Here is a 25808-nt window from a genome sequence, read left to right on the forward strand (position 1 = left end):
TCTCTTGCATGGAGGTAATAGCTTCTCTTTCCTTTCTTGTGATATTAGTCATATATTTAGGATTTTTGGGCTTTTTTATTTTCCTTAGCTCCTTCGTTACTAAATTCATGAAGGTATTAAATGCAGGTAAATATTCCTGTAGGAGTGATATTTAGATTTCAGCATTAGGCACGTATGTTTGAAAATGTCACAAGGTTTAATACTTTCTCCTTTTTCTTTTATTATGCTTCTTTTTTTTCTTTTTTCATGAAGTATTTTTTCAAGGCCAATTTTCTCATGAACTTTCTTACTCCAAATTAGTCAGATTTATTAAGGAATGTGGTTGGGGCAAATTGTAATCCTTTCTGGAGGATCTGATATTCCTCCTTCGTTAATGTTGACTTAGATTATACATTTTTTGCCCCAAAACCCCCTCTTCACTTTCTTTTCTTATTGTTTGTTGTTGTTTCTTATTTTTGGTGAGTTTCCCCCCCTCCACATCCCATTTTATATTTCCATTTTTCAAACCTGGAAAAATCATGTTTTACTCTTTTCTTAATAGCAGGTTTCCTTTTCTTCTCGCTCGTATTTACATTTGGACTCTTTCTTTTCTATTTTAATTTCTATTATCACCTCCTGTTTTATTTTGGACATTCTTATTATTTTGTCCTATTTTTTTCCACGAGCCCCCTTCTTCTTCCTCCTGTTCAATATGTGACACAGTGAGAGGAAAACAGGTATTTTCCTCCCAGCAGGTGCTGCTGGACTGATTTACAGTCAGGTGAGGTCGAATACCGGACCGGATTTTGGCAGCAACTAGCTGTCCTTAAATAGGCAACTGGGTTTAGAAACGAGGTCTCTGTGTTGGGATCTGGGAGTCTTGTGTCTGGATGAAGGCTTACTACCTGTTTGGCATGAAAACAGGTTGGTGCTGCTATGTTCAAGGACTCTTTGAGGCAGAATTGCTGCATGGTGTGAATTACCACCAACACTACAAGGTGACTTTTTGCTTGTTTATGACTGCTTGTTTTGTCACTTGCCTAAAGTGTAAATAAAACACTGAACTGTTTGATCTAAAGAACTTGTTGTTGCCTCTATACTGCGTCCGCTAATCCTGTCTACCAGAACGAAACCCCACAAATACTATCCTGTAATAGGGGATCGTACCGATTAGACATATGGATGGTTGCACCCTAGTCTTTTCCGTAACAACAGGGGATAATGGGACATTGGAATCTGTATTTACTGTCTCTTCATCAGTGTGTGTAGTAAATACAGACGTTTGGTCCTCATAATCATTATTATCACTCACCCCGGTAGATATTCATCTACTGTCTCTAATGAATTTAAGTTTTCCAATTCTTCGTTTTCTTCATCATTAATAATATTCACCGGAATGGAGTCTCTATTGAATTAAAAAAAATAATATTCTTTATCTCCCCTTCTTTTAGATAGATTCTTCTCTTTATACTATATACTATCAACCAGTGGCTTTATGTTGGGGTGGTCTTTCCAAGGTCTTAATTTCTTAAGCAATTCCTGAATTTCTCTGTTAATATTCATTTGTCTCTGTCTCCTTTTATTAATGATAAAGCTCATTGCTTTCCTAGAGAAATCATGAGCATCGAGTCCATTCTTCAAGGATCTCTCTATTTCCTATGTCTCCCGATAATATTTTCTCTATTCTCAACCCCTTCGGTATTATGTCCCATTCTAGGTATTTTTCCAGGGATGTTATTTCCCACAAATTTTTCATCTCTATAATTAATAGGTGTTCCAACTGTTGTAATGTATTCTTAATAAAGGGGAGAACTGGCCGAACTGGATGGACAAATGTCTTTTTTCAGCCTTATATACTATGTTACTAGATGTTGATTACTCTCCTTGTCACGAGTTGGAGGTCCCAGGAGAGACCTCCGCGTCGTCAAGCAAAAAACTAACGGAACTCAGGTACAGACACACAACAGTTTATTGCACAAACAGAATCAAAGAAAAAAAACACAGGCAAATTGAGAGCTCTATGTACCGTCCGCACAGTGGGAGGAAAACCCCCACTACGCCACTGTCTAGTAATACTCCAGAGGGGCGTGACTAAGCAACTCCTGGTATTCACTAGGGCCCCAGATGGTAGGGTTAGGCTTTGCCGCAGGGAGTTGCCAGGGTCCACTCTGGAGCGTGAACTAGACAGTGACAACAGGAGCAAACGGACAACAGGTACCAGAAGGTACCGACGGTACATAGGCAAACATAACAAACAGGCAAATACAAGCAGGCAACTAAAAACACAAGCAGGAGTTCATAGCAAGGAAACAGGCGTGACAATGAGCAGAGAAGGACTTGCTCCACCAGTAGTAAACTGCATGGCCTTGCCCATGGCACTCTGCTGCAAAGAAAGGTGCAGCAAGGGCTTGCTGAACAGAGACATATGAATACAAACTAGGTGACTAAAACATAACTGGCAGAACAGATAACAAAACACAGGAAAGAGGATGGGAATGAACAAGTAGGAAACCCACAGAGCACAGACAGACAGACACGGATCCCATGGGTCAGCAGCATGGGAGAGTGAGGAGCAGGACAAGACAAACTAGGAGCAGGACAAGACAACACACACCAGGAGAGCCGACACAGAACTGAGGAAACCTCAGCCTTATATACAGATTCCATGGGTGCAGCAGAGAGGCCACACCCATGGAGCAGACAGAGAATTAACTCCTAATAGGCACACAGGGGAGTTAACCCATAAAGAACCACAAACAACTCACAGGAACGGAGACAGAAGGTCACAGCCAGAAGTAATGACTGTGACACTCCTCTTGTGTATTTATTCTATATTTTTTTTTGTGATCTGAACAATTATTTAACCCTTTGAATACATTTTTTCCTATCCCACCATAGTTCTGTCATCTTTCTTCTTTTTTGTATGATAAACCTGAGCAACTAGCTGCATTTTGTGGATTGCGGTGTAAACAATAGGATACCTTATACTAACACTATTTCACTGGCGCTTGCACTCCTTATCTGTCTCTGCTGCAGTATCACAGCAGTACCGCACTCCCTGCTGGTTAAAGAAAAAACTGCACAGTATAAATAGTATATGGGATATGGCACACCTCCTCTCCGATAAACACACTGATTCCCCCACTATAGGCAGCCACTAACACATGTCAATCCAAACCCAAGATTACCTTGCTGTTGATACTGTATCCGTGGCTAGTATTCTCTTTATCCCTCTCTGTGGGTTTTAATTCAGGGGATATCGATCAGGTATCTATAACATGGAGCGCTCCCCGGCCGGTAGCGCCATGTCATATAGTTCAAAAGCCCATGCTCACGTGGAGCAACTAGTGACGTCACTATTAGAGCTACAGATAGTCGTGGGTCAGGAGGTGGCTGATAGATCGACACACCATTCAGGGTATGCTCATTATCTTTTTTTAATCACCAAGTCTTTTTATCCTCATATTTGCCTCCATTGTAGCATTGTTTGGGGCTTATTATTCTGAGGTGTCTTGGTGTTTACCATCTTGTATTCTTTTCCCTGCTTGTTGGTGTGCTGACCTCTCAGCCCCCCCTTGGGTCCTGTTCCTCATCTTTGTGTTCCACCTTTGTGCTGCCTTTTATCATCATGTATGTATTTGTTATGTGTTAGCAATAAAGCTTATCGATTTTCACTTTGTGAGGATTATGGTTCAATTTTTTGGCGACAGATAATCGTAGGTGCCAAATTTCGCTTTCGAACAGTGTGCTGTTCTTCATTAGGGAATCAATCTGGCTCCCATAGATACCTTACTTTTATACTCCATCAGACTTCCTGTCTTAACCCTTCTCTCTCCGTCTCGAATGATCACATATTTAAAAGCAACAACAATCTTATTCTCCATTTATAACAGCTCCATTTCTACATCTTGCTGCGGTTTTCATGCTCTCACTCTAATCAAACGTAAATAGCTCTATTTCAGCATTCAAACCCATAGGTACTAATGTGTTCATATTAAAGATCCATTTTGTTTCTGCTCTTGACATACTTTTAATATAATCCCCTCCTCATTTACCCATTTTAACTATCTCCAAGCCACAAAATGTGGACTCTCCAAATTTACCCTTGTGTTTCTCTACATAGTGCCTTGATAGTGGGTGCCCCTCAAATTTTCTCTGAATGTTATAGATATGTTCTCCTATTCTTTTCTTTAGTTGCCTCTTTGTACTGCCAACATAGATTTTTCCACATGGACATGTGATCGCATATATTACCCCTCGGCTATGGCAAGTGATATGTTGTCTAATCTCATATTTATATGATCCATCTTTATTTTCTATTCTAATTATTTTTTTATTACTTTGGGATTTTTTACACCCTATGCATCTTTTATATGGAAAGAAGCCTTTTCCAGCGCATTTATTTTCCATCTTTTTACTATCCATAGCTATACATGCCCCTGTGAAAGCAGGGCCCTCTTTAATATTGAATGGACCCTGGGCAAGAATTTACTTGGGCCCCCTGGATCCTGCCCTCCCACACCCTAGCATGCAATAACACCCACCACCACAACACACAAACAAAAAAATCCACACACCTCGTAAAGTAGTAAACTTTAATAATGATGAGTGGCCACTAGAGGTTTTCCATGGCAGTAATGTAAATACTGCTTTTTTTTCTGAAAGCTTGAAGAAACATGCTATAGACACCAGAAGTACTACTTTTAGCTGTTGTGGTTCTAGTGACTATAATGTCCCTTAATATAAAGGGAAGAAAAAGAATCAGCACAAAAGGATCAAATAAAATGGCTGTATCATTATTCTAAAAAAATAAAAATAAACTTCTCACACAAATATATAGTATTTGGCAGATTACTTTTTTTTTTACAATGTGCAGATAGTACTGTACTATTAACCCCTCTATACACCCCTACATACAGGGTAATACAGCGCCACATACCTCTTACATCCTGTGACGTCTCTTTGATGTAGATGTTCTCTTTCCTCATCTACTCCTTTCAGACCTTCAGACCAGACCACCATTTTTCAGCCATTTCTCATCTCTGCAGTTTGACAAACAAAATCTTAGTTTACTACTTTCCATCATCCTCCCATCTTCTGGTCAAATCATCCTACCACCCCAATCCTGTGCCGCAGTGCTCCCCAATACTATACTGCAGAAACAGATAAACCCCCTGATAATAGTAGTACCATGCAGATAGTGCCCTTCAATAATTATTGGCACACAGTGCCCTAAAATAACTGCGCCCAGCAAATAGTGCCCCTGACACTAATAGTGTAAACATAATGTCCCCCAAAAATAATTGTGGTAAGCTGATACTGTGCCATGGTGCCCCCACAGTAATCGTGCTCCCAAAAGACCAATAGGAATAAATCTCTGCTAGAGCACACATGGTAGTAATAATTTTCCTTATAATGTGCCAGTGCAAAAAATACCCTCTTTTAATGCCCCAGTTGAGCTAATGTCCCCATAGTGCGCCCATAATGTGCCAGTATAATATACCCCTATATAGTGCTCCCAGTAAATACCCCCATAGTGCTTCTCTCCCCCCTTATTCATAGCGCCCCCCATAATGTACCAGAATAAAATGCCCCAGATATAGTGCCTCAGTAGATGCCCTCAGTGTCCCCCATAATTTGAAAATATAAAATACCCCTTCTTAGTGCCCTCCATAGATGAGCCCATAGTACTCCTCTCTCCCCTTCCACATAGTACCCACCATAATGTGCCCCAGTATAAAATTCCCCTATACAGAGACCCCCATATAAAATACCACTTCTTTGTGGCCTCAGTAGATGCACCCATAGTGCCACCCAATAATGTGCCAGTAAAAAGTGCCACCAATAATGTGCCAGTAACAAGTGCCCCCGTAGATGCCCCAATCATGTGCCAGTAACAAGTGCCCCCATAGATGCTCCCAATCATGTGCCAGTAACAAGTGCCCCCATAGATGATCCCCCAATCATGTTTCAGTAACAAGTGCCCCCATAGATGTCCCCCAATCATGTGCCAGTAACAAGTGCCCCCATAGATGCCCCCTATCATGTGCCAGTAACAGATGCCCCCATATATGCCCCCCAATCATGTGCCAGTAACAGGTGCCCTCATAGATGCCCCCCAATCATGTGCCAGTAGTAGTACCATAAAAAAAAAAAAATCAACACTTAGGCTTACCTCCATCAGGCTGGCAGCGATGCGATGCAGGTCTCTTCCGGCCTGTCTCCCGTGCTGTACGGGTCAGGCTGCACTGGTCTCTGATAGGAATGGGGAAGGGAGACGCCTCTCCCTGCCCTGCCCCGCGGCAGCACTTCCATCTGTATCCCTGTCCTGAGGACGGCGATACAGATAACTATGGAGATGAGCACTTCCGCAATGGAAGAGCTCATCTCCCTGTGCCCTGCCGCCGCCCCCCAGTGGCCAGCGGGGCTCAAGAGGCAGCTGCCTTGGGCCCCCCAGGAGCATCTGGGCCCGCGTTAAAGACGGCCCTGTGTGGATGCTATCATATTACCTATGCTTTTTGCCTTTCGATACACAAATCTCGGAGTATCTCGATTGGGACGATGTTTGCACCAGGGTTCGCCAATTTATATGTGGAATGGTGGAAAGAACATTTTATACATCCTAATGGCGAGCTGTGTGCGGGGTGCCTCATCCTCTGGTGGCATTTTATTGACGATGTGATTTTCATATGGGAAAGGGGCAAAGAAGCGTTATTAGAGTTTTTTAAAGTATAAATAAAAGTGATTTTTATCGAGAATTTACACCTAGTGTTAGCACTAAAGAAATACATTTTTTAGATTTAACTATTAATGCTGAGGGGGATAAAATATGTACCAAAACGTTTAATAAACCAACTGACCCTAATAGCTTTATTTCTAAAGAAAGTTGTCATCTTCTACAATGGCTCAAAAACATACCAAGAAGTTTTTACGCATTAGAAGGAATTTTACCCAGATAGAAGAATACAAAAACGAAGCAGAATATATGCAGAAAATTTTTTAGTCCAAGGGATATGAAAAGAAAAATTGATAGGGCAAAAAATTAAAATAGAACAATTGAACAGACAAATTCTGTTGGAAGATAAAGGAGATACAAAAATGTCTGGACAAGAAAAAATAAAAGAAACCATTCCACCTATTATTATACCCTATAATGGTCAAACAAAACATTTTATATAGATATTGGGGCACTCTGAAAGAACATAAAATAATTGGAACTTATATTCCTGATACTCCGAGATTTGTGTATCGGAAGGCAAAAAACATAGGTAATATGATAGCATCCACAGGGGCATGTGTAGCTATGGAAAGGGGTAATATATGCGATCACATGTCCATGTGGAAAAATCTATATTGGCGGTACAAAGAGGCAACTAAAGAAAAGAATAGGAGAACATATCTATAACATTCAGAGAAAATTTGAGGGGCACCCACTATCAAGGCACTATGTAGAGAAACACAAGGGTAAATTTGGAGGGTCCACATTTTGTGGCTTGGAGATAGTTAAAATGGATAAACGAGGAGGGGATTATATTAAAAGTATGTCAAGAGCAGAAACAAAATGGATCTTTAATATGAACACATTAGTACCTATGGGTTTGAATGCTGAAATAGAGCTATTTGCATTTGATTAGAGTGAGAGCATGAAAACCGCAGCAAGATGTAGAAATGGAGCTGTTATAAATGGAGAATAAGATTGTTGTTGGTTTTAAAGACATTCGAGACGGAGAGAGAAGGGTTAAGAAAGGAAGTCTGATGGAGTATAAAAGTAAGGTATCTATGGGAGCCAGATTGATTCCTTAATGAAGAACAGCACACTGTTCGAAATGCGTTGAAAATTTGGCGCCTACGACTATCTGTAGCTCCAATAGTGATGTCACTAGTTGCTCCACGTGAGCACAGGCTTTTGAACTATATGACATGGCGCTACCGGCCGGGGCGTGCTTCATGTTATAGATACCTGATCGATATGCCCTGAATTAAAACCCACAGAGAAGGATAAAGAGAATACTAGCCACGGATACAGTATCAACAGCAAGGTAATCTTGGGTTTGGATTGACATGTGTTAGTGGCTGCCTATAGTGGGGGAATCAGTGTGTTTATCGGAGAGGAAGGTGCGCGGTATCCCATATACTATTTATACTGTGAAGTCTTTTTTACATGTAGATGGACCTAATAATGTTAACAGACCAAAGGGTAATATTTTGTATGGTCCACAGGAGTATTTTTATTTTGTTTAAACAAAAGCCCCACCTTTATAGCCAGCAATGCTTTCTACTTCCCCTGTTTACTACTCTTTTCCTATAGTCACATCTCATCAGGGGTCAGGTTAGACAACTGATTGCATCACGCCAGTATTGTTACAAGTGGTGCATGGCGCTCTGATTCCCAGGGTTTAAATAGGCTAGGGGTCTGCCCATATGTTGAACGCCCACCATCCTCAGGCCAATAGGAGACAGAAACATCTCCATTACTTTGCACATACAAATGGACCCAAGGAAACCAATGAACTGGAAGGACCTTCTCTATCCCAGTTGCTAGATGCTTGCTGATGCTCCATCAGCTTTGGTGATAGGACAAGTATCAAAAGCAGTTGATACAGATAACTGTAAGTAAAGATCAAGAGGCAGGGTGCATAAACAGTATAATCAATCATTCCAAATAGTAAAGATGACCCCTAAATGGTAATGGAGAAGTCCCAGATTCTACAGTGAGTCATATAGCAGAAATAGAACAGGGGGAGGGCTCAGAGCATCTAATATAATCCGTCCAAAGCCAAAAACAATTGCTTTCCTTTCTAATTCAGCATGCAAAGAACATCCAGATATAATTATTATTTTAGCTCAATAAAACATGCAAATAGCATATGGGACATGGGATAGGAGCAAGAAAGCTATCATCCCGTATTTCCCTGACTGATTCACTCTAGCCACAGGCTCATGTTGCTGAGGAAGGTCATCTAAGACTGAAACATTCCTGTTCATGAGTGGCTACATACCATTATCATATTAAATATTCTGAACCTCACTGGATTGTTTGTAAGATAAAGCAATCCTATTGACACAAGCTTCCATTAAGTGCCATGGTCTCCTCTATTTTGAATATCAGAGGGAACTCAAGCAAATTTTTGATAAAGGCAAGGAGACTGGGGTCATTGACCTAAATTAATATAAATATATGTATTTGGAGAATACACAGTTGGAGCGTTTTCTGTTATCCTTTCCCAAAGATATTTAAAGGGGTTCTCCGGGAATTAAGAAAATAAAACTACATAAATATTACTTTATTATAAATACGGTATATTCCCAAATACCTTTCATTGGTTATAATGACTCGTTTTGTCTGTGAAGCAATTGTCAGGGGAAATAAAATGGCCGCCGTCTATTAGTACACATAGAACCTGTCCTAATCACACAGGAGGACAAGTTACTTCACAACCCTGAGCTAAAGATCTTCAGCTGAATCTCTGTAGGAATAAGGGTCATGAGGAGACATAAAGTACAGAGAGGAGGGATAGGACAGACTGTGATAATGGAGACTGCATTCAAATGCTGCTGCTCATTACCCCCCCACCCTCCATGAACTCCATTTCTACAGAGATTCAGCTGAAGATCTTATCAGCTGTATTCAGGATCATAATTCCCGACAAGCAGAGCAGAGAGGAGGATGAGGCAGCTCTTTGACTGAGTGTTGTGAAGTAAACTGTCCTGTGTCATTAGGACAGGTTTTGTGTGCACTAATAGGGCGGTGGCCATTTTATTTCTCCTGATGATTGCTTCCCTGACAAAATGAGTCATTATAACTAATGAAAAGTATTTGGGAATATATTTATAATAAAGTAATATATGTTTTTTTTTCATTTTCTTAATTCCTGGAGAACCCCTTTAAGGACTACCCACCTCTGAAAGGGCAGCTTATAGTGTCAGGAATAAATTATATGACTTAAAACGCCAGTTATTACCTGAACCAGATTCTCAAGGTATTTGTGGTGTCCCTCACTTGTGAGGGACACCATGGATCTTATGCAGAAACTGGAGGGCCTTATCCTGCAGGAGAACACATTTCTAGCTAGTCCTTTGTCCTTATCCAGTTAGCAATACCAGAAGTGGTTCCTTGTCTCCGCAAACATGGCCTTGCTTTAGTCACATGAAGAATCTTTGGACATCAGTGGTTCCATCTATGAGTGGTGTCACTCTTAGACATGAGTTCGTTTTTTTGTGTGTGTCTAATCGATGACAGCTTTTTTTCTGCAGTGGTGGGCTTATTTGAATTGCCAGGGTGGGCCATAGTGTACCACTTCCGGATATCATTACAATAACAGTAGTTGATGGATCCACATTTGTGTCTGCTCGCTCACGTTGCACCATTTTTACACTGCAGTTAAGAGGGAAGGGTGAGACCCTCCTCGGTCATCTGAAGTGTGAATCTATGTATTGGGACAATGGATGTCACGATATTGAGCTTCTGATCACCCGATAGTGGCCTGTTAGGTGACAGTTGAGCTCATTGGTGTCGCGTTGTCACCGTGAAGGCTTCCGCCGCGTCATAATACATGCCACCCTAGTTTCCTATATCACATTGTGCCTAGTATGATTGATCCTTCACCCCGAAGGAAAGAAAAGCCATTGTTTTTGGCGTTGTACCGATTAGATGGTCTGAGCCCTCCCTTTGATACAATTCTGGGCTGTTTTATACTATATGTTCTATTTCTGCTATATGACTCTGTCTAGAATCTTGGACTTCTCCATTACCATTTGTGGATCATATGTACTGTTTGGAATGAATGATCCTCCTGTTTATGTGCCATCTAGAGTCTAGCAACTGGGAAAGGGAAGATCCTCCCAGTGCAACGGTTTTCTTGGGCAAGTTCGGATGTGCAGCGTAATGGAGACACTTCTGTCTCCTATTGGGCTAAGGATGGGTGGACCCCCAGCCTATTTAAACTCTGGGAATCAGAGCATAGTGCTTTGTCTGTAACATTGCTGGCATAATGCTGTTAATCTGAAATATGAATTATAGTTGTCTAACCTGACCCCTGATGAGATTTGACTATAGAATATGCTTAGGGACATTGTAAGATGCATATACGTGTGCTAAGGAAAAGTGCAGGAGGTAGAAAATAAATGCTGTAAGTGCACTGCTGCTTGAGCAAGTGTCTCTAAACCAGTTAAAACCGATCTGGGTGCTCTGGTGCTCTACCTGCATGTTTAAGGTAGTTGGGCTGTTATATGTTATATGCTTGCTTGTATGCAGGGGCGGATTGGGAATTTAAAGTCGCCCATAGAAAAAAAAAAGTTCTATGTTGTAGGCGGGTGCTTTTGGTCCCTTAACAAGTGGGAGGCACATATGCAAACTGTTGTAATTCCTACACCGTTCACCTGATTTTAGATGTATTTAGATAATAACCTCAAATTAAAGCTGACAGTCTGCAGTTAAAGCACATCTTGTTCATTTCATTTCAAATCCATTGTAGTGGTGTATAGAGCCAAAAATGTTAGAATTGTGTTGATGTCCCAATATTTATGGACCTGATATGTAGAGATAGCGGTCAATCACTGATAGGAACCAGCTCCTTGACTTCAAAGCCCAGACTGAGGAGGAATTTAAATGAACGAAATACAAGTTATAATGAATCTTTTTCCATACTTTAAAACTATACATCAACCTGCTCAGCTCTTCCTGCTCTATAATTTGCTGCCTTCAGCTCAGACACCATATTCAACATGACAGATTCTCTTTAAGGTCCCTTTGCACAGGCCGACTGAGCAGGCTATTACTGGGAACCCAATAATTCCCAATAACTGCCTGTTAGAGGAAGTGAGGGCTGCATTACATCCCCTTTACACAGCATGATCTGCTGTCCAGGAGGTATCATTTTGGATGTCACATTAATGATGCTTCCGGCCAATGACAAGTCCTTGCTCTTTCATCAGGTGATCAGTGACACACTAACACAAGCCAAATATTGGGAAAGAGCCTTTGTATGAACATTTGTTCTCATCAATCAGTCCAATAATCGGCCACTGTAAAAGGCCTTTAGGGCTTGTTCTCATCAGTATTGTCACAAATGTAAAAAAGAAAAACAGATCCATTTTAATCCCCATTTCTTTGAATGAGTTACTTTGAGCAACAGTTGTGCCATCTGCTATATTTTTGTGTTTTCACCCCCCACAAAAAATAGCAGAAACATGACTGAAAGGAGCCTTTTTTTACCATTGAGGTCAATGAATGAAACAGAAACTGGTGTTCTATTTGTATCTGTCATTCAGTGGGGAGATTTATCAAACTGGTGTAAAGCAAAACTGGCTTAGACACCCATAGGAACCAATCAGACTCCGCCTTTCGTTTTTCACAGCAACTTTGAAAAATGAAAAGTGGAATCTAATTGGTTGCTATGGGCAACTAAATCAGTTCTACTTTAAACCAATTTGATAAATCTCCTCAAGTATCTTGAACTGATATGATTTTTTTTTTCAGTTTTCCTATTTCTCCCATGGAACAGAAATACAGAAATCAAAAAGCGATGTAAATGCCTAATAGTGTAATATTGCAGGATGTGATAGTGCAGATGTTATTTGATTAAAGGATGCCATCTATACACGAAACTTTGGAAGGCAAGATGGAAGGCAGAAGATCAGGGGTTACTGGAGAAGTGTCAAAACATATAAACGATTTCTGTGTAGCGTAAGGGAACCCCATTGCCATCCACTGGGAAACCAATTTCATTTTATATAAAACATTTCTGTTCATGATGTTGTTTGTACTCTAACAGAAAAGTACTGACCTTCCAGTTGCGAGTCATGCTGGTTGGACATGTCATGCTGATGAGATTTATGCCTGCTTTCTTGTGATGGTTTATTGTAGAGCAGATGACTCCCTGGAGATGGCAGAATCATAAAATTATTTTGCTAGCTTTATCTTTCAGTTTCTCATGATATTTTTCATATTTTTCAGAGACAGATCCGAATAGTGGCAGCTACAATAATCTGTCCAGTGGGACGAGCTACTACAGTTGTGTCAGTCAGATCACTATAGGTAAGAAACAAAGAGTCAACATAAAAAATATAAGTACATTCTTAAAGGGGCTTCCAGATCACTGTTGGCTGCACAAAACTACTTCAATTGCACACAGTACACACCTTTACCAGGTTTTCAGCATGGACTATGGATGCAATATCACTTCCACTGCGGATGGGCCAGGACTATCCGTTGTTCTAGTGCATGTGCAGATGAGGTGGATTCAGTAGTACGTGCATGTGCCAAGGAGAGGAATAGTTCTGGCCCTGTCCACAGTGGAAGTGACATCATGTCCATAGCCCAGGAAACCTGGTAAAGGATGTGACATCAGCTGAGGCTGGATTTCCAGAAGAAGAGCATAACATGACTGGGTTCTTAGGAGGCCAATCCATGCAACCTTGAACTGGTAAAGTATATTAGTCAGCATTATTTTGACACCAAAACAGCACATTGACGTGTTAGGCTAGTCAAAATAGCAGTGTCTATAACTGTACATGTGTGTACTGTGTGGTTAAGGTAGCTTTGATGGAACCGCTGGGTGTCAGAAAACCCCTTTAACAATACATTTTGAGACAATAATATATTAGGAAACTACTGAAGTTTTGCAGTAGCATATGTATGTACTTTTTTAACAGATTGGGATGCTTTTGGGCAATAAAAGACATGATTAAAATAGAAAGTTAAGAGAAGTGAAGAGCCAGTAAAATGCCATAATGTATGTATTCTATCCCTCCACCTAGGTTTTTTTCCAGAGCATGACAGTAAGTAATAGTACGGTATGCATTTAATTCCACTGTGTACTATTGGATTTTAGCTGGGGAGTTGTGTTATGTTCTCATTTTCCCACTGCAGTGGCTACTTGCTGAGATTAACTTTTGGAGCACCAAATTTTGTAAGTATTTGCTGGTCACTTTAATCCATTCATACATTGTAAAAATAAAGCTTAATCCTATTGCCATATATAACCTCTCCCACATTCACTAAGAGGTGAACAGCTGAAAGGAAATTTGTATCAGTTTCTTTACAATGTCATATCTTCTGACATGCCCAAAGACACCAAAAATATAATTGATTGGGGAAACAGAGTGCATGGACCCTCAATAAACACTACAAAGGACTGTGCACTTCTTCTAAATATAATGCTTGTTTAAAGGGGCACACTGTAGCTTTACACTCCTGGGGCCCAATGCAAACAGGAACCCATCTACCATGTGCCATTTATAATGGTAATTCACTCTTACATAAAGATGAACACAACTAACAAAGGCACAACAAGGGCAAAATTATGATGTTGATTGACTATAAGCTTCTGCATTCACACCTCTATACTTGCAAAAATGTATAGAAAATGGGGGGGGGGGACGACAAAACTTAACATCAAATTGTATATGAAGTTCTTTCACAATAATGTAAAGCACTGAGCAATAAACCAGAGAAAAGAATGAAATACAAAACTGCACATTAGTAACTGGTCCATGTAAAGGGCCAAATCATAACTGTGGTAAAAGGAAGTTCCAGCATGGACAAAGTCATGTCCTTCACAACCTCAGCCTTTAGTCAAAATTAGATTTAAAAAAAACAATATGAGAGAACATCTCGCTGAGCATGAATAGAGTTTTGTGGTCTGCTGTGCATCTATAGATATACACGTTACAATTCAAAAACTGAAAAGAAGACCACAAATAAAGGAGAAAATGATTTTAGCAGCCTAGACAGAAGCTCTTGAGCGTCATAAACCCAGCAATGTGCTGTCATACCATGTGCCAGTTTAGTGGTTAACCTGATTACAGACTTCAAAAAGCAAAAACCAACCTATAAAAAACATAAAATAATAAAATATATGACAATACATATCCATGTAATTATTGGAGTCTTTCTACAATACCAATAACATGATTCAATCCAAGTAAAATACTGCTAAGACTGTAAAATTGTTTCCTAAGGGACATAAATGATCATAATTCTGACATAGATCTCAACTGCACTTGCCAAAATGCAGAATTCTAATAATTTGCTTCCTAAATTCTAGGTTTTGAAGTTAATGGACCAGTTGCAATAGGAATCTCACATTGGAAACCTCCATATGTTCACAATGAAACATACCATCCATTTGAACAATCCCAACATGATCCCGAAGTCCCAGCAGCTCCAATGTCTTGCTCCTTTCTTACACAGATGGATTTATCAGCATCTTTGTCATGTCCAACCTCCCTGTCCATTATTCCTGCAGTCCCTTGCAGCAGCAGCCAAGATACTCTAAGTCAAGACTCAGAAGCTAATCGGGGTAAGGCTTTATATTTCTTCATAGACCTGGACTATGGTACTCTGATATGAGTAGTGTTGGTTACTCATGTATGGAACTGCTATTGAGAAAAAATGGAGGGGTTGCCCACATTTAGGTGTTACCCCTGAAGCAGTTTTCATACACTAGACCTACCATCTTTGTACTTGATTCATTTTAAAGCTAATACTAACAATTGTGACAACAACTGTATTTACATGCCGTCTCAGTCACAAACAAAATTAAACGTTTCACTGACATTAAAGGGAATGCATCATCAGAAAATGACCTATTATTTAAATCAAGCTTTTCTGTTAACCAGTTCCCGACCACTCATAGACTATATACTTCCAGGTGGTCGGACTCTGCACGGATGTTTTAAAATATCTGTACAGAGATCACAGTTACACGCTAATTGTGCAGCTGCTGGAGGGGGGAGCCCGCTGTCAGTGACAGGAAGGCTCCCCATAGAGAAGGCATACGCAGTTTTTCACCGTCCCTGACTTCCATATCCCTCTATACACAGCGCACAATAAGCACTGTGTATAGAGATAGAATGCAATGCCACTTCCTGATCTGGTCCCAGGGGCTAGAATTCTGCCACTTCCATGTGACTGCCAGGGGCCAGGAGTCTGCACAGGGAAATCAGCAATAAAAAAAAGTAATGTTAAATGCCCCCCAAAAGTCTTGTATGGGGGACACAAAGTGTAAAATAAAAAAAAGTTTTTTTAATAAAAAAATAAAAGTTTCAAGTGGAAAAAAAATCTTTCCCTTCATCTAAGCATTTATTATTAAAAAAAATTGAAAAAATGAAAATATTGAGATATTAGGTATCGCCGCTTCCATAACGACCAGCTTAATTAAAAAATCACATGATATCCCCTGTCAGGTGAACGCCATAAAAAAATAAATAAAGTTGTATGTACCCCAAAATGGTACCAATGAAAATGTCTCCTTATCCTGCAAAAAAACAAGCCCCCCCACACACAAGACAATTACCATAAAGATATGACTTTTTGAAAAAGGAGACACAAAAACATGATTTTATTTTTCAAAAATGCTTTTATTGTGTAAAAATAGCAAAACAAACAAAAAATTTAATACAATTAGCATCTTTGTAATCGCACTGACAAGCACAATAAAGATAACATGTTGTTTTTCCCCCACAGTGCACAGTGTACCCCAAAAGCAGTGCTGCCTTTTCTTTATCCTCCTTCCCAAAAAGCAAAATAAAAAAAAATCATCACATAGCTCTATCAAGAGAAAAATAAAAAACATATGCTTCAGGCAGAATTTGCCCTCCAAAAACCATTTGGAGCTCATTTCCTTCTGAGCCCTGCGGTGTGCCCACACAGCAGTTTATGGGGTATTTTTGAAACCTGGATAATCATGGTAATAAATATTGAGGTTTGTTTTGCTGTTAACCCTTGATGTGCTACATGAAAAGTAGATTAAGATGGAAAATCCTGTGGAACACCTAAAGGGTTAACAAAGTTTCTAAAATCAGTTCTAAACATAGTTTTAAGGAGTGTACTTTTTAAAATGTCATTTATCAGTGGTTTCTATTAAGTTAGCCCTCAAAGTCACTTCAAAACTAAATTGGTCCTTAAAAGTCAGTTTGGGAAATTTTCTTTAAAATTAGAAAAATAACTTTCTGAGCCTTCTAATGTCCTAATAAAATTATCTTTACAAGGTCTGACTGTCTTAAAAGAGTTGTCTCATCATAGACAATGGGGGGCATATCGCTAAGATATTGCCTCATTGTCTTATAGGTGCGGGTCCCACAGCCTATATCGAGAATGGAGCCCCACAAGTTGGTGGCTGGAGGGGCTCCGTTCTCGATATAGGTGTGGGACCCACACCAATATGACAATGGGGGCATATATTCTAGCGATATGCCCCTAGTGTCCATGATGAGACAACCCCTTTAAATTCTGAAAAATTCTAACTTAGAAAATAGGTAATTTTTGCTAATTTTCTGTATATTTTGGATTTTTTAAAATAAATAAAGGTAAAACCCAAATTTACCACTAGCATGAAGTATGATGTGTCACGAGAAAACAGTCTCAGAATCACTTGGATATGTAAAAGCATTACAAAGTTATTACTACATAAAGCAAAACATGTCAGATTTGCAAAATTGGTCAGGAAGAGGAAAACTGTCCCGATCTGGAAGTGGTGATATTATATTTAATTTTCCATGTCACAATATTTAAAGGATAACTGTCATATTTTCATCCCCCAATTATTATTTTTTTTAGCATATGTTACTGCTGCAGCAGCATTATGCATAAAGCGATCTTTAGTTTCTTGACTTACCACTGTTTTCCTTGCGTTTTCCCCTTAGTTACGGCTGTTTTGAATCCTACATTATGAGGATCTTCTCAAGATGGCTCCTCTGTCAGTTCTCTGAGGCCAAAACTGCATTCCCTCAGGTCACATACAAACTTGCTGTAGCCAGCAGCTTCCTGCCAGCCAATCAGATTGGATTACTTAGAGACACGCCTCCTCACTCTGAAGCCTAAAGCAGGCATGCAGTGTGAAGGACCGCCCCTCTGTTTTCCTAGCCAGAGACAGACAAGCCATAGCAACGGTCTTTTAAGGAAGCAGTGGAAAGGGACAGGGGACATTAATGAAATCTGTTATTATAAGGTAATTACATATCTTTTGGCAATCATTGACAGACTCAGGTATATATGCCTAGCTCTAATAAACTAGCAAATAAAAAATAAAAATGACAGTTATCCTTTAAAAAATGCTAAAATCCTGCAGTTTTCGTGCTGACCACTAAGTCTAATATAGGTGCCTCTATCATTACAGACAGGATTAGAATGAAAGAAAACACCTCCATATAGATAACACAGGATCAACCATTCAAATGTCCACAATTCAAATGTCACAGCTTACCTACTCCCTCTTGACTCTCCAATAGAAATCAATGAGGTCCCCTCCTGTTCATGGTTGCTGCTGTAAAGCATATGTCTAATTGCTGTTAACAATAGCTCAGGCTCATGTTCAGGAAATAGAATAACAACATTTCTAATCATAAAATAAAAAGAGATTATAAAAGAGGATATGTGTAACAATTTGGTTTTCACTGGCAGAAAGGGAACCTGTCAGCTCTAGTATGCTGCTGTCACTGAGGGCAGCATAGTATAGTGACAGACCCATTAATTTCAGCTGGCTGTCACTTCTGTTCTAAAATTCTGTACTGACAGGGCGAACCTCACAACTCGTGACAGCACTATGGGGGTAGATGAGTCCGATGAGACTTGTGGCCCGCCTTACCCTGTATCCTGCCAATGGCAGGTTTCTTTCATGACAGCCATGGGCAGGAGGTGGGGAGGGCAGGACCATGAGTCTCATCGGACTCATCTCCTCTCACAGCGCTGGCGCACTGCGATATTCACCCTGTCAGTGTTAATAGAGTACTGAAGTCCAAAAGTGAAAGCCCGCTGAAATCAGTGGGTCTGTCACTATGCTATGCTACCTGTTGTGAGGGGGCATCTCAGGTGCATCTCAATAGATTAGAATATCAGTGCAAAGTTCATTTATTTCAGTAATTCAGTTCAAAAAGTGAAACTCATACATTATATAGATTCACTGCACACAGTGATCTAGTATTTATTTATTTTAATGTTGATGATTATTGCTTACAGCTAATGAAAACCCAAAAGTCAGTATCTCAGAAAATTAGATTATTGTGGTGGGGATGACGTGATGGCGTAGGAGGAGCTGCGCCTCTCTCCCTACCAGCCACACAAAGCTCCGTTGTTTCCATGTGATAGAGCTGCCTGTGTTGGAGTGCCAGAGGTGTTGCTCCGGGCTGGATGGATAAACTGTCAGGGTGCCGCCATGTGGCTTGGATGGTGTTCCTTGGGCTGGAGCGGTCCTGGGCGTCTATGTGTTCCCTATGTTCCTCCTTACCCCGCTCCCTGCAAGCCCTGAAGGTCCGGACCTGAGTCTCTCCTGTCCACCCCTGCTTCCATGCTTCTCCCTGGCTTAATCCACCTTCGTTGTGACCTCCGCCCCTCTCCTTCTCCTCTCTGCTGGTAAGAGCTGTATGTATGTCAGCACTTCATTACAGCTTGCCCTGGATCTAAACCTTTATTTTTTTTCCCTGTTACCTAATTTGTGCTGGGATTGATCGAGACAAACTATTGCGGACCTTTTTGTTTACTATGAGAAGAGAGTGTAGACCTGTTTAAGCGGGTCTGGTTTGATTCTGTTGTTTTTAGACTCTTTTCTGTTGTCTCTTTCCACTCCCTAATACCAACGGAGGAGTGAGTTATATAGAGGAGAACTCTTCCGAATAATTTAATAAAAATAAATGAAAAAAAAAGAAAAGGGGGAAGGAAAGGGAAAAAGGAAAAAAAGAGAAAAGGGGAGAATAAAAAAAAAGAAAAGAAAAAGGAAAAAATATATACATACATAGGGGAAGGGAAGGAGAGAAGGAAAAGAGAAATGGTCTCTAAGCAAAACAGGCGCTCTAAGGAGCATTCATCTTCAAAAATGGTACAGAAGCCATTGGTATCGCCTAAAATCGATCCGTTTTTAAAATCTCCAAATGTAATCACAAGGGCAGGACAAAAAAGGAATGTCTGATTTAAATACCCCAAAAAATGCTGGATCCAGATTGGAAGAAGTACTGGACTACGATCGGCTTGGGATGATTCCGATAGATGTGTCCCTAATAACAGATGATTTTACTAAAATATGAGATAGAGTTATAACTATAGAAAAATCTGTTGGGGTCTTGGAGAATGAAGCTAAAACGTCTAAAACTGAAATCTCCATTGTTGAGGACAGATGTAAACACTCTTAAAAAAAGGTGGTGGATTTGGAGGACAGGTCGAGGAGATGCAATGTAAGAATTTCGGGCGTACCTGACAGTGCTGAGGGAAAACATGCAGTTGAAATGATACAGACTTTAATTATGAAGAAGTTTGGAAAATAATATTTTTCTTCACTATTTATGTTGGAAAGGGTGCACTGGGTCCCCAGGGGCAAACCAATTCCTGGAAGGCAGCCACGGATACTACTTGCGAAGATTCTTGTTTCATGAGACAGAAATATGATTCTGAGGAGGGCAAGACAGTGTCCCCCATTCTATACAATGGAATTTTTACTTGGAATGTTCAGGGCCTTGGTGATAAGATAAAAAGACTGGCGGTCCTCAAACCTGGTTCAGAGACATCTACCAGCAATTGTTTGGTGGAGACTCACTTCACTAAGGAGTCGGCTCTGCGGTTCGGTAGAGGATGGGCTGTGCAGACTTTTCACTCCACCTTTACTAGCTACTCTAGAGGAGTTACAGTTTTAATTCATAGAGGGATTGATTTTGTCTGTGAGGCATCCTCTATCGATAAGCATGGGAGATTTGTTTTTCTTTATGGAAAGCATCTTGGAAGATTATGGATTTTGGCTTTTTTTTTTACATTCCTCCCCCCTTTTCTTTATATGTACGCAATTGTTTATTAACATTTATGGATCCATAGCCTGACTGCTTCTCGTTAGTTATCGGGGACTTTAATAGCAATATTAATCCAGAGACGGAGAGGATATCTATGGGTGGAGATATACATATCCCCGCCCAAGGATCTCCTTTAGCACGCTTCTGTCAGGAATTGGGCTTTGTGGATATATAGGGATCTTTGGGAAAGGGGAAAAGAGTATATTCTTGTATAAGCAAGGTTGGAAATTCCATGTCCAGGATAGACTTGGCCCTGATATACAAAAACTATTTGAAACATATTAGACAGATGAAATATGAGGCCAGGTCTTTATTGGACCATGTACCCCTTTCTCTAGAATTGATTATGAGGACAATAACTATGGGGAAAGAGCCCTATTTAGGTTAAACCCCCATTGGATCTCTATAATGGACAATCACGAATTGTTGAAACAGGAGATGGTGTGTTTTTGGGATAATACTTACAACTATGTGAAAATCCAACTGGTATGGGATGCATTAAAGGCCTATATGAGGGGAGTATTTTTTTTTAGTAATATCAATTAATGTAAGAAAGGGATATGGTAGGAAAGAGAGAGATTTAAAAGAAGCAGCTTTAGTTTCTATGAATGAATTCTCTAGGAATAAAACAACTGTAAATAGAGACATTATGCAGAATACAAGTCAGGTGTATTCTGACTTTCTTCTGGAAAAGGCCCAGCAGAAACTTTTCTTTAAGGGAAAAAAATACTTCTCAGAATCGGATAGACTAGGGAAACTCCTGGTGAGAGTGATTTCTAACCAGTAGCAAAGAAAAGTCAGTATTTGTTCACCAGAGGGTATAATTATTGAAGATCAGGAATGTATTAAGGAAACGTTTTTGAAGCACTTTTTGGAATTATATAAGTCAGATAGGGTCATCCTAGATGAATAGATGGACTCCTATTTGGATTCTATCTCTCTCCCAACCCTAACAGAAACCCAAAGTGAATTCCTTGACTCAGATCTTTCCCTAGAGTAGTTACAGGCAGCACTGAAGGCATGTTCTGGAAACTTCTCCCCTGGGTCCAATGGATTCCTATATTAATTTTATCGTAAATATTGAGAGGTTATTTTTCCTTATCTTTTGAAGGTGTTCATCGGATCACTGGAGGAGGGTACTCTTCCAGAATCAATGAGAGAAGCTATACTAATATTAATATTGAAAAAGGGAAGGACCCCTTAGATATGGGGTCATATAGGCCAATTTCCTTACTGAACACCGATATGAAGCTCTTCTCAAGGATTTTGACGACACACTTATCCAAGGTTATTTTATCAATTATACACCTGGATCAGAATAGGTTAATTCCCAATAAAGGTATTCACTTTAACCTACATGGGTTGTATGTGAATATACAATCCTCCGTGGGCCCCCCCGCTCCATTCTGTCTTTAGACAGGGTGGAGTGAGGGTTCCTATGGAAGGTCCTAGGGAAAATGGGATTTGGCACTAGATTCATAAATATGATTAAGCTTTTGTATAAGTCCCCTATTGTGAGATTGAACATCAATGGGAGTCTGACAAGGAGTTTTTCCTTGAATAGAGGAACCCATCAAGGATGTCCATTCTCCCCATTATTTTTGATATTTATATTGAGCCTCTTGCTGCTAGGGTTAGGCAAGACACTAGGATTGAAGGGTTTGGGGCATTAGGAGTAGAGGATCGTATTTCCTTATACGCAGATGATGTCCTGTTTTTTATAAACCATACTAATATTGTTCTTCCAGAACTTATCTGAATAGTTAACTCTTTTGGTGCAGTCTCGGGTCTATACATTAACTCTTATGCCTGTAGATAGACCTAAATATTCTATTGATGGTCCTCTGAGTATGTTAAAGATTGCAGATTTATTTGAATACTTGGGCATGATGATATCTCCCAGGGTTGGAGATTTCATATCGCTCAATTTGATTCCTTTGATTAGTAAATTGAGGTTCAAAATTATGGTATGGCTTCGACTTCCTTTATCTAGAGCTGACAGAATATCCCTAGTGAAGATGGTGATACTACCCCAAGTCCTTTATGTCCTTAGGAACTCTCCAATATGGATTGAGAATAAATTCTTCAGATTAATTGAGAGAATCATTAAAGGGATTCTGTCACCTCCCCAACCCAAAATCAGATTTTAAAGCAGTCATGCAGCACAGCTTACCTTGAATAGGCTGTGCTCTTCTATCTTGTAATCCGCCCAGCAGTTTATGTGAAAATCGACTTTTATGCTTATGCAAAATAGCCCTGAAGGTGCCCAGAGGGGTGTTTTGTTCCCCTTAGTGAGCCCAGTAACGCCCCTCTTACAGTGCCCAGCCCGCCTTCCTTGCGACTGTCAAACCGCCCCCAGCCTCCCACCGCCTCTCATCCCTCTCCTCCCCCTCCCTCACGGCCGAACGAACTCTCTCACAGGCGCAGTACCCACTGAGGGCTGCGCCAGTGCTATCTGCAGGAGACTGAGGGCAGGAGTTTCATCCTCGTCACTGGGCATGCGCCGAGCCCAGTGACGTCCGATGCTTGCTCTTCCCTCAGTCGTGCAAAAAAGGTTGGGGACCACTGCTGTAGAGAATTGATATAATTTTGGAGGGCAATGAACAACTATATTGCCCAAAAACTGAAAGTAATGATTCCGTTTACAATACAATGTTGGATACTTGGTGATCTTTCCCAGGTTAATTGCCACAAGTGTAAAAAGATCCTCTTAATCAAAATAATGTTTTTGGTGAGACTCCTGATTACAAAAGTCTGGTACTCACGAAATACACCTAGTGTACATACATGGTTAAATCTGGTCGATAAGATCAAGAGATATGAAAATATTTTATATAAGCAAAGTAAAGCTGAAGAGAAATGGAATAGGATATGGGGGAGTTGGAAGTTTTAGGTTTCCTTGCTTCCTCCTAACCCGTATCCCTTCTCCGTCTGTTGATGGGGGGTTAGGAGATGCATCGCAATTGGGAGGGAGGGTTGGGGAAAGGAAGGGGGTTAGAGCAAACTGGGTGAAAAAGAAGAAAACAAATAATGTTAATGGATTTTTGTAAGGTACGGTAGTTTGCGTATTTGTATTTGTCTTTTTTTTTCGAATAAAAATTATGCCCAAAAAAAAAATGAAAGTTAGATTATTATATAAGGCCAATTAAAAATGATTTTTAATACAGAATGATGTTTAATCCGATCATTGTATGACTTAATTCCACAATAATTAAGTTACTGTAATGAGAAGAAAAGAGTGACTTGTAATTCAATACCCAGCTCTACAGGTCACACGTGCTTTGTTTCTATGCCCAGTATCAGATGTACTTTCTCTTCCGCTGTTGTCTCTCTCTCTCTCTCTGCTCAGCAATTAACAGTCTATTTACGAGCTATTCATAAACTAAAGCGGACATTTCAATGAGGAGACATGACTCGGGACTCAGTTGACCTTCTCATTTTCCTTTTGTTTCATATAATAGTTTATTTTATTAATCATGCCGGAGAGAGGTGTGCTGGTTTGTAGTTAGCAATATAGTTGACAAGCATGACATCATTTGATGACCACTGTTGCATGAAAACTCACTGATGGACATTAAAGGCTATGTGCATCCATCTAAAACCATCTAAAATAAATAAAAATAAAAAACTTTGCAAATAGTCTTAACCCCTTAAACCCCGGGCCTGTTTTCACCTTCCTGCCCAGGCCATTTTTGCAAATCTGACATGTGTCACTTTATGTGGTAATAAGTTTAAAACACTTTTACTTATACAGGCCATTCTGAGATTGTTTTCTTGTCACATATCGTACTTCATGACAGTGGTAAAATTTATTTAAAAAATAAATTTTTATTTATAAAAAAATACCAAATTTACCAAAAATTTTGAAAAAATACCAAATTTCCAAATTTTAATTTCTCTACTTTTATAATAGATAGTAATTCCTCCAAAAATATTATTTACTTTACATTCCCCATATGTCTACTTCATGTTTAGATCATTTTGAAAATTACATTTTATTTTTTGGGGACGTTAGAAGGCTTAGAAGTTTGGAAGCAAATCTTGACATTTTTCGGAAAATTTCCAAAACCCACTTTTTAAGGACCAGTTCAGGTCTGAAGTCACTTTGTGAGGCTTACATAATAGAAACCACCCAAAAATAACCACATTTTAGAAACCCCTCAAGGTATACAAAACTGAATTTACAAACTTAAGGTGTTCCACAAGAATTAATGGAAAATGGAGATGAAATTTCAGAATTTTACTTTTTAATAAATTTTTACCAGTAGCAGAGCAAGGGTTAACAGCCAAATAAAACTCAATATTGATTACCCTGATTCTGCAGTTTACAGAAACACCCCACATGTGATCGTAAAACTGCTGTACGGGCACACAGCAGGGCGCAGTAGGAAAGGAACGCCATATGGTTTTTGGAAGGCAGATTTAGCTGAATTGGTTTTTAAATGCCATGTCCCATTTGAAGCCCCCGTGATGCACCCCTACAGTGGAAACTCAAAAAAGTGACCACATTTTGGAAACTACGGGATAAGGTGCCAGTTTTATTGGTACTATTTTGGGGTACATATGATTTTTAATTGCTCTATATTGCATTTTTTGTGAGGCAAGGTAACCAAAAAATTTATGTTTTAGCATCATTTTTATTATTTTTAACAACATTCATCTGACAGATTAGATCATGCGCTATTTTTATAGAGCAGGTTGTTACAGACGCAATGATATCAAATATGTCTACTTTCGATGATGTTTGTTTCAGTTTTACATAGTAAAGCATTTTTAAAACAAAAATTAGGTTATTGTATCTCCATTTTCTGAACGCCATATTTTTTTTATTTTTCTGCCGATCGTCTTGTGCAGGGGCTCGTTTTTTTCAGGAAGAGTTGACGTTTTTATCGGTACAATTTTTGGGTACGTATTCATTATTACACTTTAGGCTACTTTCACACTAGCGTTCGTCGGTCCGCTCGTGAGCTCCGTTTGAAAGAGCTCACGAGCGGACCCGAACGCCTCCGTCCAGCCCTGATGCAGTCTGAATGGAGAGGATCCGCTCAGACTGCATC

At 39.8% G+C, this 25808-nt stretch overlaps 1 protein-coding gene across 1 annotated transcript in view; it reads left to right on the plus strand.

The window, feature by feature from the left end:
- The window catches only part of ANO4 (anoctamin 4), a 426239-nt gene that overhangs the window by 57021 nt on the left and 343410 nt on the right, over positions 1 to 25808 (plus strand). The window contains exons 2-3 of the mRNA XM_044277391.1: positions 12935 to 13015; positions 15027 to 15281. Coding sequence (XP_044133326.1) covers positions 12935 to 13015; positions 15027 to 15281 — 336 coding nt within the window. The remainder of the gene's footprint in view (positions 1 to 12934; positions 13016 to 15026; positions 15282 to 25808) is intronic.

This window comes from Bufo gargarizans, chromosome 2 (genome assembly GCF_014858855.1).
Source record: "Bufo gargarizans isolate SCDJY-AF-19 chromosome 2, ASM1485885v1, whole genome shotgun sequence".
In the NCBI taxonomy this organism is placed as follows: Eukaryota; Metazoa; Chordata; class Amphibia; order Anura; family Bufonidae; genus Bufo; species Bufo gargarizans.